The sequence below is a fragment of the Ixodes scapularis genome, unplaced genomic scaffold (genome assembly GCF_016920785.2).
Source record: "Ixodes scapularis isolate PalLabHiFi unplaced genomic scaffold, ASM1692078v2 PGA_scaffold0__279_contigs__length_252992795, whole genome shotgun sequence".
NCBI classification, from domain to species: Eukaryota; Metazoa; Arthropoda; class Arachnida; order Ixodida; family Ixodidae; genus Ixodes; species Ixodes scapularis.
In genome coordinates, this window is record NW_024609835.1 from 85994916 (window position 1) to 86010049 (window position 15134).

General features: G+C 46.2%; 1 protein-coding gene across 1 annotated transcript in view; it reads left to right on the plus strand.

Annotated features, from left to right (window-relative positions):
• LOC115316492 (neuronal acetylcholine receptor subunit alpha-10) overlaps window positions 1-15134 on the plus strand; it is a 686776-nt gene that overhangs the window by 639490 nt on the left and 32152 nt on the right. Inside the window, exons 5-6 of the mRNA XM_040218145.1 lie at window positions 1734-1778; window positions 5627-5736. Coding sequence (XP_040074079.1) covers window positions 1734-1778; window positions 5627-5736 — 155 coding nt within the window. The remainder of the gene's footprint in view (window positions 1-1733; window positions 1779-5626; window positions 5737-15134) is intronic.

Sequence of the window (15134 nt, forward strand, 5' to 3'; positions counted from 1 at the left end):
GCGTCTTTTTTTTATAATTTTGTAGAGGCTTGCACTATTAGCACGTTTCTTTCTGTATTTTTTTTTTCCGGTTGGTATGTCATTGCATTTTCCTTTTTTTTCTATTTTGTGATTACTCCTACAATAGCTCTTGAAATGCGGCTGGAAGTTCTCTCAAATAAATAAATTGTGATACGGCCTGAATTGATGTATAATTGAACACAGATTCAATTTCTCCGCGAAATTGCTCGAGAAAATATTGCGGACAAACACACGGGTGGACACATTTTTGGGACAAATTTTAACGGACTTTCACTAAAACTCATTCACTGCTTTAGGAAATGTTATTCCGTTTTGTATGCGACAATCGAAGTATACAAATCGCCCAAAGGTGCTAGGACCAATTACTTGACCCCTTATTGAAAAATGTTGTTCAGCGCAAACAGTACATGGTGTTATTACGTATAGGGTAACTATACATGTGTATCAATTTGCATTTACCTTTCACCCTCTGCGCTCAAGAAATGTGTGCACTTATCCATGGCCGCTATGCCACGACCTCTTTTAAATTCAATCTATTCGCTAACTAGAAACTGCAGCAGCAACGAAAGTATCGTACCTTTTGTTTTACAAACCCACGTTCAACGGCGCCTTTATCAAGAAATATATATATATTCCTGTATATATATATTCCATACACACAGCGCGCAGTGCGTCAAAACCAAAAAAAAAAAAAAAAAAAAGAGTTCCCGCGCGTTGTCCTTAGGACGAATTACTATAATTATTAAGCGCGGCGGCTGAAACAAAGAGCAGGCTTTACTGGAAACAACTTTCATTTATACTGTAGTACGCACTTTATAGATATATATATATATATATATTCCTCAGCACAGCACAGCTTAAGCGAATAATGGTCTACGCTCAATGATAAAAAGATAAGAATGTTTTGTAAATGTGCCCCCCACGAGTGCACGAAAGCGCATTGAAAATGCGGGTCGTTTCTCTCACTTAAAAGCATCCCCCTTTCCGTTGCGCGTGGTTTTTTTTTTTTTTTTTTTTTTTGCGTAATGAAGGGCCGTCGCTTTGGAGTTTTGAAATGGCACGCAGCGCCAGGAGCAGCGATGTAGCGCTCCCCCGACGGTTTCCGACAGCACACGCACGTGTTCTGTAAATTGGAGTGGAGAACATGCAGCCGCGGCAACCGCGATTATACCTTCAAGCTCTTGAAACGGTAAATATACATATATATATATATATATATATATATATATATATATATATATATATATATATATATATATATATATATATATATATATATATATTAAACACACCGTTAGTGTTTGGAAGCACGCGATCACTGATGCCGTCTGTTTCCGCTTTATCGAAATCCACTAATGGATACCGTTGTGGAACAACTTGCATCGCGCTTTAAATTTACCGCATTCTGTTTTTTTTTTTTTGTTTTTTCTTCCGCCGTCGTTCTCAGTCGCGCTCGCTCTTAATGGAGCACCGTAAATTGTGAGCGTTCGCCATTTCCGACTCTGTTTATTGTTCGCGCGATGCCGAGCACGAGTACCTCGTCTTCGCGGGTGCTTCATTCTCTTACGTTACAACCGTTATTAGCGAGGATATTATTTCCTTAATTACTCGCTCCTCGATTTGTTCTACGTCATTTCTTCGCAGGAAGAGTACGTTTTAATTAGCGGTACTTTACCTGGGCGTCTTTTGCTTGCTTGTTTGTCTTTTTGCAGGATGAAAAGTCCCAGACAATCTCAACCAACTGCAGGCTGACGCAGGTGCGTATTCGACATTCCATTACTTATGAGACTTACCGCGATCGGTTGCGTGCCTTCGGGCCACAACTTTTAGGCGAGTGCGGCGGAGTCACGTTCCCGCCGAGGCGGTCGCAATTTGCAGTAACGAGCTCCGGGAAGCGCCTCTCGGCGCGCGCTAGCTCTCACTCTTTAACGGGCTTCCTTAACGATAACAACGTTAGGAGCTCAACTTTTACGGCTACGCGCTTCCGCTCTCCAAAATGCGCCTAGAATTCTCGAGAAGATTACAGAATCGGCGTTAGAGTTTGAGTTAAGTATCTCTCCAACTTGGACTTGATTAGCATTCAGAAAGTACGTAGTCTGCCGCCGAGCAGCGACGCGGTAACTGAATCCGTTATGTACGGGAGCACATCGTTGTCTAGTAAGCACGCAGGAACGCGGAATGCGAGTTGGCTGGCATTTTGGAGCACTCGAGAGAACTCGTTCAATGTAAAACGCTAAACTTTTTTTTTCGACGCAAACATGCACGTTTTTGTCTGTTTCGAGTTGGTTGTTTGTTCACTTAGCCATTCCAACTAACCAAACAAAGAACGAACACCGCTTGCCAACATCACCCAAGAAGCCTCTTGGCAAGCTGACAAAACTTCGGCAGTACCGCGCGTTCCCACACCCAATTTCGTGAACAACTTGTTGCCGCTGATGTCAGAAAAAAAAAAAAAAAATGTTGCTTGGCAGGTTATTTTTGTTATGTCTGTTAACGGTGATTTTTGTGTGTTCGTCTAGTGGGGCGAAGCCAGCAGAGGAATATTTTTGGACATCAGGACGAGTCCTTGCATTGTTTCCAAATTCTACCTTAATTTATTGGAGCTTCTTCAGTCACTGGAAGGATGGGAGCGACAGGGCGTCTCGTTCAGACACCCGGTCTCTAGCAGTGTGCTCGTTGCCTTCCACTGTGCTACGACTGTACGCGAACGCTCAAGGCTCGTGAGGCGCCGAAGCATTATCGAAGGTAGGAAGCTCATGCTGGAGGCGGGACAACTGGAACTCATTCCTGTCATTTTCATCCTCTCAGTTACTGCGTCTTCTAATGTTTCATTAAAATTAAAGACTCCCAAGGATTTCGCCACCACTCTTGTTATTTTGATGCAACTAATATTACTTCTCTTTTTTTATTTTTTATTTAAGCGTTGTTTTAGAGAGCGTGCAGTTTAGTAAATTGCATTATAGCGCAATTTAGAGCCCAGTGTGCGTTAAAGGAGGCCTCACGCAATATGCCCCGAGATAAAAGTACAAAGAAAAAACAAAAATCTCAAACTACACGATGTTTGTGAGAAAAGCGACCATTACTTTTTCCCACAATGAAATTAAAAAAAAAAAAAAACGGTTTAAAACGATAGTCATTGACAAAATGAGAATAATCGGGCATGATCTTTTTTTGTTTCGAAGGCCCGGCCTATAGGGGGCATTCACTGTACGCCATATTTGAGGGCGATTTTCAGGGCGCATGCTCAGAACGAGCTTACATTAATAGCCTGCTAAGACCGGCAATCTTGATGGTGTGGAATGCACGTTGCAAAAGAACTGTGGAAGGTCGCCGTCAACACGCGCTCAGCAACCACGCACACAGATATGGCCGCCAGTGAATACTCCCTATAGGGAGCATTCACTGGACGCCATAGCTGTGTGCGCGAATGCTGAGCGCGTGCTGATGGCGAGCTTCCACAGTTCTTTTGCAACGTGCATTCCGCACCATCAAGAGTGCCGGTCTTAGCAGCCTATTGATCTGAGCTCGTTCTGAGCATGCGCTCTAAAAAGTACCCACAAATATGGCGCCCAGTGAATACTCCCTATATTACGAGCTCTGTGACTTCCGTCATGCTCAGGCTGCACGCTCGCGCTCGAGGTGCGCGAAACGCCAAAGTTTTCTTGAAAGCTATAAGCTCGCGCTCAAGAACGGACTACGAAAACTCCTCCCTTGTGTTTTTGACCTTATAAGTGACCATAATATCTTAGTCAATCGCCGGTCTTTGTCCTTACCTAATTATTTTGTTACCATTCTGACTCTCTAGCATCTCGTCTCAATCGCCGGCGCTACGTTCTGGCGGAGCCTGAGGTATCGACGAAACCCATAAAATTGAGTGCGTGCTGATAATCATCGTTCACCAGACTAGTTGCGCATCATTGAAACAATTGCTCTTTACACAGGATAAGTTGCTTTATCATCGCGCTGGTTACCACTAATAACCGCGTGCGATTTTAAATCTTGGAAATTAAATGTAGCCTTTTAATCGCGTGGTCGGTCGCGCGGCCTTAATGGCGCGTTCACACTGGAAGCGGATTCGCAATCGCGAAGCGGATCTGCGCATTCTCAAGCACAAAGCGGCTGGGATCGAGCGGTTGGAGCGCGCTTCTGTTAACCGCTGCGGGACCGATTTACCCCAACCGCTTTGGCGAACCGCGAAACGGCAACTAATCGCAACACGACGCTGATGTGACGTGGTGTCTTTCGAGACAAGATGGCATCGGCCGCTGGTGAGGCGTCCAAGGCGCCGTGTAGTCCTAAGTTGCGGAAGACAAATCAACGAAGAAACATGATGTTCACCCCCGTCACTTGAATCCGCTGCTAAAAGAATTGACTCGTAATCTTAACGGGGTTCGCTCCGGTGATTTGGTTTGGGTAAGAGTTTGTCTGTTATTCGGGGTGCCAGAGCCTGTCGCTCACTGCCTTGTTAGTCTTTGCCCGTAGAACGTCAAAACTGAGTCAGAACCCGCCTCTGATCGACCGAAAGGACAGCTTTTGTGCACACTAAGACAGTCGTGTGAACTACTGAAAGCTTTCGACACCGTGCATGACCACGACAAAGGCCGATAGAGACGTCGTGAACCTAATTGCGCACCCAACACACTACCGCGCAGCTGGCAGAGTACCGCTCACTACTCCGATAATTATAAAAGCGAACGATGAGGTGGAAACACTGGCCCTCTATCCCGAAAACAAAGTCAGCTATTCCTGCGGGAAGGGCCCACTTCAAGGAAAGGGTCGGGGGTACCCTTTCTGCATCAGCAGGGCGCGCATAGCTGGGCTTCGCTTGTGGCCAAAGTCGAGGGAATCGCAAGAGGGTTTTGCGGGTCCAAGTCTCTTTTTTCACTACCTGAAGTCGTGATGCGTGCGAACAGCCCAAAGAAAAAGCTTTAGAGTGCCAAAATAGCTAAATGTTTGCTTTGGATTGTGGAATAAAGTGAATTTTCGATCGTAAAACAGGGTTGCCAAAGATCACACGTGACCGCCGAGACCCCGCTAACCGCCTCTCGCCTACCGCCTCTTGGTGTGTCTCAACAGGGTCGCTCGCGAACTGCATCAGCAACCGCTTCGCAAACGTAGTCCAACAACCAGTGTGAATGCGCCGCACGAGTTCTGGAAACCACGCTCATGCCTACAGTCCCTAAACAAAATAAAAAAGGCAAGCTTTTTTTTTTCGCTTTAAGCGTGAGGTTTCGTTTCGATAACGCTAGGATGTCTCGCGAGCTTCAAGGGTGAACGCGCAGCCTAAGCACTGCGGAAGGCAATGAGCGGGAGCCGGAGGATGGGCATACAAAAGAGACGACCTGCCGTTATTATTCTGCCAGTGACCTGTGCGATCTATTTACCCTATAGAACAAAACACTGAATTCGGAAAAACGGTTCGTTTATAAGTATCACGAAAGCTCGCTTGTTCTCGGAAACATCGTGTGGAACGAGCAGCATCAAAAGTCGCGCAATAACCGCCCCAATGATATCACCAAACCCGGCGTCGAAGTATGATGAGAATCGTGGAGTCGCTCGTATTGAGAGCCTGAGGGGTTTCATTGGCACCGTTCTCGTCAAGCAGCGCTGGACGGACGCCCACCTCAAGTGGAACGCTTCGGACTTCGGAGGCATCGGCGTGCTGCGCATCCCGGCCGCGCAAGTCTGGAAGCCCGACCTCGTCCTCTACAACAAGTAGGCAAGCTCTCTCGCACGCTGCACATGCCCAGCGCCGCCTACGCGGCGAGAAACTGAGGGAGAGGAGGAGACGAGAGCGCGCGGGGACGTCAGAACGTCGAGGTCTGGTTCGAAGGGTTAGTGGGTAGATCTAAAGATATATAGCAGCCTTTGTCTCCACTGCACTGGGCTAACGCTTCAGAACCCGGAACGCCGCCGTCCGGCTTTGGCTTTCGCGTTTTAACACATTCGACGAGTGCAGTGGAGGCAAAGGCAGCCTTTGTCTCCGGTCCACTGCACTCGCCGAACGCGTTAAAACTCGGAAGGCAGGCATCCGGCGTTTGGCTCTTGCATTTGAACGCGTTCTATGAGTACAGTGAAGACAAAGACTTCTATGAGTACAGTCAGGACAAAGCTTTGAATCTACCTAGATCATGGAGGTAGGGAGCTTCTGACAGAGCCGTATATATGTAGAGAGTTTGGTCATTTATTGGGAAGTCTAGAAGACAAATGAGGACGCGCCATTGGCTGAAAGTGGGCTGGGCCTGTTCCAGAGCGTTTTCACAAATTAGAATGTGACCAACCAGGAGCCGGAAATACTACCCTGGCGGTGGTCTTGAGAAACGAAATTAATGAGTGCGTCGGAGTAACTCTCGGTTACTGAAAATATGGTGCACGTGATATTTCAATCATGGTCATCCAAAAACATGGTGGAAGAGCGCTACTAGCGGAACGATCGACGTAATCCGTAAGCGCCGAGGGCCGGGAATCTGCCGTCCGAGCGGCCACACTCTGTGCGAGCAAAGCAGAGTTTGAGCGGCACACTCGTTTCTTACATCTTTCTGCATGATAATAATCGAAACATCGCGTGCACCCTATTTTCAACCAGGAAAGTTCACTACATTTAACTTTTACGCGCTTATTGAAACCATATACCTACGAATAAAATTGTTTCTCGCTACCACCGCTAGGGGATCCTTTTCGGCTTCTGGTTGGCCAAGAGAGCGTGCCAAGCCCTCTTTCTTCGTCTGGTGCACGCCCTGGCTCTGCCCGCGCGTCCCATTGACCAAACTCTCTCTATAACACGGCTCTGGCTTCTGGAGGTGACAAGACGCTAGCAGAGGTGAAGCCGGGAAAGACTTCCAGTTTTGAGGGACGCGCCCCCTACGATGATGAAAACCAAAAAAACGCTCTTGCACGAAAGGGACAGCTGATTTGGCGCCAACGGCTGTTTTGGTCACCCTTGGAGCCATTCCCAACGACCGCGACCTCTACTTGCGGCTTCGCTGAGGATTGTCTCGAATTCGGCTGCCGTGAGTCGGTGGTCTCCTCTTCTTCCTACCTCCATGACCTATAGCCACTAAATCAGCTACGTGTAGATTATGGCACTCCGTTCCCCGATAATGTTGTGGGCGCGCCGCCATCTTTGCGCTTAGAATAGAGCAGACGAAACTGCCGACCGTCACGATTCAAAAGTGCGACTTCCTCAGCATTACATTCGGTATTAGGAAGCTCACGTAATATTTGCTTCGTTCTGTCGCAAACTTTCTAAACATATGTGCAGGACGGAAAAAGCGGTTCCTGCAATTACAAATAAAGCTTCAGATAAATGACAACCACGATCTTAAATCCCAAGATGGGTAAGTGTCGTTACTCTGAAACGTAGCTTATTTAGTAGCACTGTACCTACTACTTTCGAGACCGGTTACAACAAAGTCGGTTATAGCGAGATAGCGGCTACAACAAAGCAATCACAATTTCCCATTCCCTTTTGCACTTCGTTATAACCGAGGTCGGTTATAACGGAATAGCGGATATAGCGAATTGATTTTCGATTCACGGGGTCTTCGTTATAACCAGTATTGACAGTTCGGATCAGAGCTCGGCCTTCTGACATCCCAGCGCACTCTCGCCTAACTCCTTTCTCTCAGTTTCTCAGCGCAATGACCGACAGCTTACCACTCGCAGGGCGTGGCTCATTCTGTTCACGCGCTTCTTTCTTCGTGATTGGCTCTTCGGCGCTAATGCCGCATTCCCATTGGCTGGGGCCATAACGATATGCTTGGAACTTGCCACACCCTGTGTTTCTTAAGCTCTCAGTGACTCTAGATATAATCAAAGCCTCTACGTTCATGAGACGTCGCCACACTATGGCAGGGGTGGCCAAACCGCGGCTCGCGAGCCGCATGCGGCTCTTTGCTGGTCCAAGTGCGGCTCGCGGATCCGTCGTAAGGGGACCCCCCCCCCCCCCCCTTCGCCCCTTTTTGCGTTTCCCCAGGAAAAAAAGAAAGGATTTCAGAAAAAAGCACACTGCAGCTTGCACTTTGACAGCCTTGTACTCCCATACGTACAGTCGTGCAGCCTTGTGCCCCCATACGTAGCGTCAGACTCTGAACAAAAATTAAATTTGCCCCCCCCCCCCCCCCCCCCCCGCGGCTCTTAGAAGTTCCGTGGTTTTGTTTGCGGCTCTTAGGCCAGGCCAGCCTGGCCACCCCTGCACTATGGGATGGCGCCAGCTCGGCGATCCATGTGCCTGAACCCAACAAACGCCGAGCGTCCTTTGACGCATTGATTGGACACAAGGTCCAGGCGAATGCTGGCTGCAGCACTCGAAACCAATCTGTGTTTGCGATCGATCTCACTGTGAGGATGTCTGCATTCTGGCTTTGGTTCAATCTATAGGTGGCATTGACGTACTCCCCACCGCACTCTCGAATCAAAAGCATGCATCGTCTCGTCCGTTCCCCTGCATTAGGTCTTCGTGTGTATGCCCTCATTGTCCTTTCGTTTTTCGTATCCCCACCCGTTGTCCACTGCTTATTGATTTGGGGAACAAACGCGTGGATCACCGATCACTTTATAAGACCAAGGTGTGCGCACAAAGCTTCGTCACACTACGCTAATAGAGCGTGATTTCTATAAAACTGTATTGCGAAAAGAACGCTTGCAATGGCGTCAATGGAGAGTTAACGAGTGTTTGTTTCTTCATGGCTTAGTCACGGCAATGTTATGAAGAACAATGCCACTGTTGTTTCCCGGCGATATTACTATTCCAGAGCGATGCGGGTTAAGAACCCCTGTTTAACGATTCTCGTAGTGCGCAAAGTGTGCCCCTGCATCTGAAATTGGAGTAGCGATATTCCAACGTCAAGAATATTTTCCCACCGAGCCATTTATAGAAAACATTTGACATTTGACCTTGAAGGAACCGTGAAATTAATGTTCAACTTTTACTAAAGATTAACCCCTATTAATCTTGAATTATCATTCAACCTAGAATGTTTCTCTTTCAACTTTTACTATTACAGCTAAAAAAAAAATGAAGATCTATTGGTGGATTTTTAGAGATTGCGTTAGCATGCCCCTTGGTAAACGCCACACACGTCCCTTTTTTCTTTTTCTTTTTTGAGGCGAAACGATAACGCTGACCCCTTCACTTTTCTGTTCTGGCTTTCTTTTTTATCTTCCGCTTTTGCTTCCTCTATTTATTGCTGCTTCTTTTTTTTTTTTTTTTTCTTTTTTTGTCTTCGTTCCTGGGTCAGCGTTGGCGTTTCCCAAAGGGGTACGTGTGTGGGGCATCCCAAGGTTCATGGTAACTCCTTTTCTAAGAATCGACCAATAGATCTTCCTTAAATTTTTTGCCGCCGACTTGGTTTCCACTCTATTTTGTAGCACAAACCAAGACATACGCGCTCCGCACACCTGCAAGTTCAGACTGTCCCCAGCATCCGCGCGCGCATTGGCTTCCTCCCCGTGACGTCGCCTCCCTCTCGCCTTTGTCCTTTACCACCCTCAACCTCTTTACGTGGCCCGCTTCCCTTTCACTGTTTGTGTACAGATGGACGCCGTCAGCTTTTCTCTGTCATATGGGTACTAATGCTAACGCATTAAAAATTCTATTGGCTTTCCTCTCTGTCACACCATACGAAACGAACAATCACATACGTCATGGCAGCTTGTGACCAGGAAGCTCTTTTGTGCCAGCTGTCACCTGCCCTTCGCTACTCAGTAGACAGTCAGCAAACGAACTCCAGTTTAGCTCTCTGTTTCACTAAATAAATCGGCAAGTGATTTAGCCCCATTTTGCCTTTCAAATTCTGAGCCTAAACATTTTGTTTCTTTCTTTCTATCTTCTTTTTTTTTTTGTGTGTGTGTAAGGCATGTCAAAAAATTAGGCACTGGAAAGAATCAGCAGTCTGCGTTAACCTTATTTCAAACATTTTCACTCGCGTTGCGCCTAATGAAAAACACGGCGAAAGATCCCAAGCAGGCACCTGATCTCGCCACACCGTCTTGTACTTCCGCAAGATAGACAGTTTCAGGGAACCGGAACAAAATACAGTCGATAGGAAAAAACGATCGATACCTTGGAGCGGGCGTGTGGACCAATTGTGTGCCTTGAGGGGGAGCGGGGTGGTGTTTACGAATTGCAAAAACTGAAGTAAATAAAATTCGCTTCTCCAAAAAAATAGAGAACCTAACTTTGTATATCTACCCATGCTTCTTCTTGTTTTTTGACTGAAATGAATGCGCGAATGCCTGGAGCTGAGCCGGTTGGTATGACATGAATTCTGAAGGTTTCCAGCTGAACGTAGAAGTAAAACCAAGGAGTGGAGAAAAAGAGACACACACTGCTGGACTATCAACCATTTACTGAAATTCTTCCTTTTCCATTTCATCTACCCTCATGAATTAAACTATTTACTGAAATTTTTCTTTTTTCTTTTTCATCTACCCTCATGACTTATACGATTGAGATCCCAGGGGTAACTTCTTCTTCTTCGGTATGACATTTGGTGGCTAGCGTTCACATGTTCCTGACTTGGTTCCCCACTTGGGGCGCTCCCAGCTCTGTAGGCTTCAGGACTCTGGTTACGCAAGAACACTCCTAATACCGGTATGCGAGACCCTCTGCAAGAAAGTGCGGCAAAAACAAGAAACCAATGCAAAACCAACGAAAAAGAAGCCCCTCAAACCTCTTGTAATGATGCCATACATCCACGGGATAACGCATCGCCTAAAAAGGATCGCCGGCCGACAAGGCGTACAGGTCGTATGCTCAGCCCCCAACAAGGCATATGCCATGTGCCGTAAGGTAAATTGTAGGAATGATCAAAATCAGAGTTACACCTGTGGCATCGCGCACCGAACAACGTACGCCCCGTGCGAAAAAGGAGTTGTGTACCGTATTCCGTTGTCATGTGGCAAAAGCTACATTGGACAAACTGGGCGGTGTATTAACGACCGCACCAGGGAGCATGCAGCTTCCGTTGGCGCATTAATGTCAGCTGGCCATCTTCCGGCGCATTGCCGAGTATGCCAATGTGCTCCTTATTTCAAAAACATTACCATCGTCGGAAAGCACAAAAACCATCTTGCAAGGGAAATCCTGGATCTCCGGCTATTGAGGCGCACGGGGATGAATGCGTGAGTGCCGCCTCCATCACGCTATTTTCGAAAGAAAAACTGTATCTTCTGGGAGCACCCCAAGTGGGGAACCAAGTCAGGAACATGTGAACACTAGCCACCAAATGTCATACCGAAGAAGAAGAAGTTACCCCTGGGATCTCAATCGTATAAGTCATGAGGGTAGATGAAAAAGAAAAAAGAAAAATTCCGGTAAATAGTTTAATTCATAAATGTAGATGAAAAGGAAAAGGAAGAATTTCAGTAAATGGTTGATAGTCCAGCAGTGTGTGTCTCTTTTTCTCCACTCCTTGGTTTTACTTCTACGTTCAGCTGGAAACCTTCAGAATAATCAATGCGCTTTCGTGATACAAAACCTGGCGCCCCACGGCCTGTTGCTACCGGCACTACGAAATTTTAATATGTTCGACTGCTAAAGGAGCAGACGAGCTTTCCGACAACACAGGCGCTCGATCTTTTTGACGACGACTTGGAGTTGGCTCTATTTGGCGAAAACAATTTAGAAAAAGTTATTTTGCCCGACTGTCTGCGCACTCACAGTAGGCGTTTGTTGGCGTCAAGGCATGGGATATTCGACCTGGCGTCGATGGAAGAGGAGGACGTCGTACGGAAGTTCAAGTTCACCAAGGAGGATCTGTCCCATCTCCGATCGACGCTGCTGACTGAAAGTATCGTAGCAGGGAAGACAATGGAGGTGTTTCGTAGCCTTAGCTTGGAATGTCACCTTTGGTTGATCGGTGCTGCGCATCTCGGAGACGCTGACAACCAACGGCTGGGTCCGGATGTCAGGGGACAATTCCCTCCCGATGGGGCTGCGGAGGCTGGCCTGCACCAAACGCATCGGCGCTCATGATGCCCTCGCGGTCGCGTACTGCCGGAACGGATAGCAGACGATCACGGTCGCTCGCCTGCGAGCCGATTGTCGCGCCGTGTACGGTACGACCACGAAGAAAAAAGAAAGAAAAACTTGCCACTTTTCAATTGTGCACGTTTTTTTTGTTTTGTTTTTTTTAATTTTTACCCAATATTTAGAAGGCTCGTTTTATGGGATATATATGAATAGCATTCATACACCTATTTTGTTTAATTCATGCAGCATTCTTAAAGTACGTAGCTAGAGTCTTAATGCAAAAAAAAACTGTTGCTTACTCGGTTGCCACTACAAATAACCCTCATAGTCATAATGGCAGCTGTAGAAACGGTGCCCGAATCGCACATCCCGAACCGCACATCCCAATGTTTCCATAAAAATGAAATATAAAAATGTAATAACATTAAGAAAAGCATTTTGTACGTAAGTCACATTCGGACCTTCCATCTTCGCTCTTCAACGTGCCCCAAACTAGCGCTTTAACCACCTGTGCTACTACTCAGGCGTGTATGGGATTTACTAAACTTAAAATTATTTCTTAAGGGGAAGTTCTATCCGTTTCTTCCTGAACATTCTTATTTGCTGGCCCAAACATTATACTCTTGATATCCAACACCGCGACTTATTTTATTCGTATACGAAGCCTCGGCACGCTCCCTCTGACAGCGAAATAGCTGTTTTGCTAACGAAGTGAGACCGTCGATGTCGGTCACTGGTCGTGCCTTACGGTTCGAACGGCGAATTACGGTAAGACCGCAGAAGTCTGGCAGATGCGCAGTTCGTACCGGAGGACCCGTCGTGCCGTATCGGGTGTGTAAAAAGGGTTCCCTAAAACTCTCTAATAATGTACGTCGGCTACGGTCACCGTCCAGAGTTGGAAGCAGTCATCTGGTCAACCCTTGGCGGTTGCAACGAAGCTTGCCAGAAGCTCGAGCCTGAGATAATCCATTTTCTCCCAGCGTAGCGAAGTGTGGAGCGACCGGGCGTAGCGCTTTCGTTTTGGAAGCGTATATAGTAGAGAGTTTTAGGAAACCGGTTTGCACGTCCGATACGGTACTATGGGCCCTCCGGTACGAACTGCGCATGCGCTACTGCAGAAGACTCGCAAATGCGCAGTTCCTACCGGGGCACCCATCGTATCGTATAGGATGTGCAAAAACAGTTCCCTAAGACTCTCTATTGTGTTGGCTTCAGAGCCTGCGTTCGCGTCTGCGTCCATTCAGCAGACGCTTCCCTGCCATTGTGACGGTTATTATAGCAGACGGACTTTATCATGCGGAGTAACACGGTGATGTGGCGAGATCAGGTTCGTCCATGCGTTCTTTCTTTGTGCCTTTCAATGGTCGAAAAGAGTTCAAAACAAGGACTTAATGCAGATGACTGGTATTTTTGACGAGGCTTACACGAAAGGCATGTTTTGTTGCTATTGTGGTCGCTGTTATACTTTAACCATTCCCACTCTTTTTTTAATTTTATTTATGTTATCCTTGTAATGAAACATGGGCGGGGCGGGGTCTCCAAACCCCGGCCCGCGGGCCGGATCCAGCCCGCGTTACTCTTCGGGCCGGCCCACTTCCAGCAGACCCGCAGCTACTGCCGCAAAAAGTACGCGTAAAGAAACTGCGCAGCGACGCACTTCAAATGGCCAAACGAAGAAACCAGAAAAAAAAAGAGAGAAACTGTATCGTAACGCGGGTTCTCTCGCTATATTTTGTATTGAATTGCCCCCATTCGGTAGTCACCGTCTTCGTGTCTGTGTAAATATGTTACAATTCCTTCGCGTTCTCATGGGAGTAAATATGCTTAGTGTCCTCTATCACACTATTGCATATTGTCAGCCTTAGTTTTATCATTTTATTCAGACTTTTCCACTGCGCGAATGTGCCGAAATTAGGAGAATTGTTTTGTTTGTTTTTTGTCACGATTGTAGTGTAATATTATAATTAGCTAAATATTAGCTTTAAAATGGAAGTAGAGACCTTTCCAAAAAAGAGCGTGTGGTCAGTGCCATTTTGAGTGTACGCGCGTATGGTGCGTGCTTTGCTCGCTTTCTGCAGCGACGAACACGCACTTGCTGGACTCTGAAGATCGCACGCTGGACTGTGATTTTGTAAACATTGGAAAGGTATATGTGTATTCATTCACCTTAGGGCTTATAAACACTCACTCTAAGAATCATTTTTAATGCTTATTTAAGTTTATGTATTCAACTTCTTTTTTTCTTTTTTTGGCCCTTGAGACAGCGACATATTCCTAATCCGGCCCCTTAGCCAAAAAGTTTGGAGGTCCCTAGTCTAGAAAATCAAACTGCCAAGAAATATATCCATCTATCATTGGCAGGAACAAGCTGTCGTGTGCTTTATCGCCAGCTCGTGCTTCCAATGTCCGTTAGAGAAACGCGTCTTGGTTAGCAAGCTTGTTCATGAGCATTGTTATAAAGTTCTTCAATATTGAACGTGACACTAATTGGAAACGAAAATCAACCCGAATATTTGCCGACGGACAAAGCGTAGTTCGGGAGACGTAGTGCTCGCATACATTTTCTGAGCTGAATTTGGCTGACGGAATAGAGCACTGCAGGTGCACCATGGTAAAAAAGCAGAACGTTTTGCGTAAAAAAGAAAGTAAAGACATTTTTTTTTTTTATATTGAATGTTGACATTTTCCCAGTTAATTTTTTTTTTCACTCAGCATTATAGGGTTAGTAAAATGCTAACAGAATATAATTTAATTGCTTCTATGAACAAAAAATGGTGGAGTGGGGTATTGTGACCGCCATTTTGTTTCCTAAATTTTATCACTTGTTTCTTTTTTATATATAGATATATATTGTTAGCCGGAGTTTCTCAGCACACTTATACAAAACTTGTATGGCACATAATAAAAAATATAGCTACAGAAGAGAAAAGAAAAGGTTACCGCGGCGGATCCCCATATGGTGTTCTCACACCAAGAATCAAAGAAAAAAGCCGAGCAAATGCGTTTCTATCTAGGCGTACGTTATGAGAAATTTTGTTATAGCCCTATTTCACATAGTATGTTTGCCTTTCTTAGCCGACGAGACAAAATGATTATGCATCTCAGAAACTTGCGCTAAGTAAAATATTCATTTTTTACT